At 67.3% G+C, this 3,304-nt stretch overlaps 1 protein-coding gene across 1 annotated transcript; it reads right to left on the reverse strand.

Annotated features, from left to right (window-relative positions):
• Positions 1–978: 978 nt before the first annotated feature.
• SOX18 (SRY-box transcription factor 18) lies at positions 979–2,901 on the reverse strand. Its single transcript, XM_034952159.3, has 2 exons — positions 2,404–2,901; positions 979–2,208 (listed from the first exon to the last, which is right to left on the reverse strand). Exons 1-2 carry the CDS (start codon positions 2,759–2,761, stop codon positions 1,412–1,414), a joined length of 1,155 nt encoding a protein of 384 aa, XP_034808050.1. The 5' UTR covers positions 2,762–2,901; the 3' UTR covers positions 979–1,411.
• Positions 2,902–3,304: the final 403 nt, after the last annotated feature.

A 3,304-nucleotide genomic window follows, 5' to 3' on the forward strand; every position in this document is an offset into this window, starting at 1 on the left:
GATCGAGACCATCCTGGCTAACACGGTGAAACCCCGTCTCTACTAAAAATACAAATTAGCCACGTGTGGTGGTGGGTGCCTGTAGTCCTAGCTACTCAGGAGGCTGAGGAGAATGGTGTGAACCCAGCAGGTGGAGCTTGCTGTGAACCGAGATTGCTCCACTGCACTCCAGCCTGGGTGACACAGTGAGACTCCGTCTCAAAAAAAAAAAAAAAAAAGAGAAAGAAAAAGAAAGAGGGTGTCCAGTCCTCCTGGGGGCTAGTGAGATACGACTCCAGAGTTGGGGGGTCTTGGGATGTGAAGCCTGGGCTCTCCTGCCTTAGCCATCGGACCTGTCTCTGGGCAGAGCTGGACAGGTCACCCGGGTGGGGGGAGCGCTGTGGGTGTAGCATGGTGCTGTCCTCCCTGGGGTGAGTTAGAACAGCTGACGGAGACCCTGGAATCTGTGTCTGCATGTGGGCTGCCAACCTGCCAGCCTCCCTCAGGAAGGGGGCCGTACTGGGCAGTCCTTGGGCATGGAAGTTTTAAGGTGGAGGCAAGGGCGATGAAACCCTAGCGGGGGTGTGACGGGATTGCTGGTATAGTCTGACCTCCGATAGGCTTGAGTTAACCTGGGGGTGGGACTGGAGGGGAGTGGAGGGCTGGTGGGGAGTGTGGACCCCATGCCTGCTACCCACACTCTCTGGGATGTGTCACGAAAGGATGAAGGAGTGCTATGGGGTTCAAGCTAGGAGTCAGGCTCCCTGGGGGCGATTCGGAGGGAAGGGGCGTCCAGGGCTATTTGGGGAACTGCTTTTCCCTCCCTGCAAACACCACAGATGTCAGTGTGCAGAGGAAAGGCCCGAGGATTTATTGTGGCCTCTCCGTCCGGGGACCCAGCTCCAGGCTCCTCCTTTACAGAAAGCAAACATCTGTATTCCTCACATTGCAAAAGTCTTTGCCACAGTGACGCTTCTGATCACTGAAACTTCTTGGAAGAAAAGTTTAAGAGTTTAATTAAAAATTAAATATATTGTATTAGGTATATTTTTTAAAAGGGCAAAGTAAAAAATATTAATACAATCTGGTTGTAGAAAATACACTGCAAGAAAAGGAACAGGTGCTTCAAAAATGTAACCCTGGCAACTCTGCCAACAGGTCCTGGGCTCGGGCTTCCTGGAAAAGCCCCGGGACACGTGGGAACTCCAGGCACCCTCGCAGGGGCCCCCCGAGGGCAGGTGGCCCAGAAGCCCAGGAAGGGTGGCCTGGGACGTGGAACGGGCGCAAGGCCGATCATCACTGGCTCCTAGGGGGCTGTGACATGGAACCAAACATACACGCGTATGAGAGAGCAGAGCGGCAGCGACGCGGTCGGATCGGTCGCGGGGGCTGCGGGAGGAAGCGCTGCAGGGACCCGGGCGGCGCCGGCGGCCTAGCCGGAGATGCACGCGCTGTAATAGACCGCGCTGCTGGCGTCCGACAGCGCGGAGATCAGGCTGCTCTCCTCTGGGCAGGACATGGCGCGCGGGCCCAGTTTGGCCAGTGCCACGTGGTACGGGAGCCCGGGGGCGTCGGGCCGAGTCCGGCTGCAGTTGAGGTACTGGTCGAACTCGGTGAGGTCCACGTCGGCCCACAGATCGGCGGCGGGCCCCAGCGGCTCGGCGCTCTCCAGCGGCGGGGCCTCGGGCGGCGGCGACAGCGGGCCGGGGTACGGGCCGGGCGTGCCCAGGGTGCCGTAGTACAGGCCAGCGAGCGGCGCCGCGGGGGGCGCGGTCCTGAGCGCCTCCGCCAGGGGAGCCCCGTAGCAACCGCCGGGGTCCCGCGACAACTCGGTGGGCGCGTAGGGCGCGCGGAAGGGCCGCAGCGCGCAGTCCTCGGGCGCCGCGGGCGGTGGGAAGAAGGCAGCCTCGCCGGGCTCCAGGCCGTCCAGAGGCGAGCGCTCGGGCGTGGGCAGCCCCAGGCCGTCGAACTCGGCGCCCAGCGGGGGCAGCTCGCGGAAGGCGCGAGCCGAGCCAGACGCCGCGGGGAAAGGCTCGGGCGGTGGCTGCGGGGGCGCTAATCCCGGGAGCAGGAGGCCGGGCTCCAGCCGCCGGGCCTTGCGCGCCTGCTTCTTGCGGCGCGGCCGGTACTTGTAGTTGGGGTGGTCGCGCAAGTGCTGCACGCGCAGCCGTTCGGCTTCCTCCACGAAGGGCCGCTTCTCCGCCGCGTTCAGCTCCTTCCACGCTTTGCCTGCGGGCCGTGGGCGCCAGTGAGTGGAACGCCGTCGGGCGGGTGGGCGCCGAGCCCTCCGTGCGCCTGGGACGCCCCGCGAGGGTTTGGCGCAGCCCCCGTACCCCGCGGCCCAGGACCCCTGCCCCCCCCGCCCCACCCCGGCCCGAGCCCCCCCGCCCGCTCCCCCTTCTCTGCCGCCCTCCCGCCGCTCACCCAGCATCTTGCTGAGCACCGCGTTGTGCAGGTCCGGGTTCTGCTGAGCCAGCCGCTTGCGCTCGTCCTTTGCCCACACCATGAAGGCGTTCATGGGCCGCCGGATGCGCGACTCGTCTGCCGCCTGGCGTTCCCCGCGGCCGGCCGGGCTGAGGCCATAGCGCCCCGGCTCGGGGCTGCGCGGCGGACTGCGCTGCGGGCTGGGCGGCGAGGCGGGCGCGGCGGGCGCGGCGAGGGCGGCGGGGACGGCGGCGAGGCCGCGCGTGTCAGCGGCGGCCCCGTGTCCCGGGGCCCATGCACAGTCGCGGCGGGCGGGCGGGTCGTCCTGTGCGCCGTAGCCGGGCGGCGATCTCTGCATTCCAGCTGGGCGCGGCCTGGGCGGAACGGAGCGCGGGAGCGCGGCGGGCGGGCGGCGGGCACTGGGGAGCCGGGCGCAAGGGCAGGCCAGGCCGGGAGGGCGGATGGCAGTGGGGACGGCGGTGGCCTCGGGCCGGGCGGGCGCCCAGATATAGCGGCTCAGGGCCAATCGGCGGCGGGGCGGGCGGGCGGGGGCGGGTCGGGGCCGCCTCCTCCCCGGGGGCTCCCTTTCTTCTCAGGCCGGGCGGGATTCCGCTGAGGCCTCCCCCGCGCACAGCCCCCCACCTCCCCCGCGACCTCTCAGAAGGAGAGACCCCCGGGTGGGAAAGAAAGGGCTGCTGATGAGGGCCGGTGCTGCCAGACTTTCGGAGGCGAGCTGCCACCCACCCACGGAGTCGGACCCCCGGGCAGTAACTGGGGGAGGGCGGCAGTGTCCCGCTGGTTGCCGTTCCCCGCACCCCGCTGGGAGGCTCCATGGGGAGGAGAGGGCCCTTTTTCACACCAAGTTCTGGGGAGGCTGCCTTCCCAACAGCCGGTAAGTCCT

Source organism: Pan paniscus, chromosome 21 (genome assembly GCF_029289425.2).
Source record: "Pan paniscus chromosome 21, NHGRI_mPanPan1-v2.0_pri, whole genome shotgun sequence".
In the NCBI taxonomy this organism is placed as follows: Eukaryota; Metazoa; Chordata; class Mammalia; order Primates; family Hominidae; genus Pan; species Pan paniscus.

What these genes read in the sequence shown, in the direction of transcription:
- SOX18 (XM_034952159.3), bottom strand. Translation starts at nt 2,761, where the DNA reads ATGCAGAGATCGCCGCCCGGCTACGGCGCACAGGACGACCCGCCCGCC. An exon ending in GGTGCTCAGCAAGATGCTGG is followed by an intron (nt 2,209 to 2,403) that starts GTGAGCGGCGGG and finishes CACGGCCCGCAG; the next exon opens with GCAAAGCGTGGAAGGAGCTG.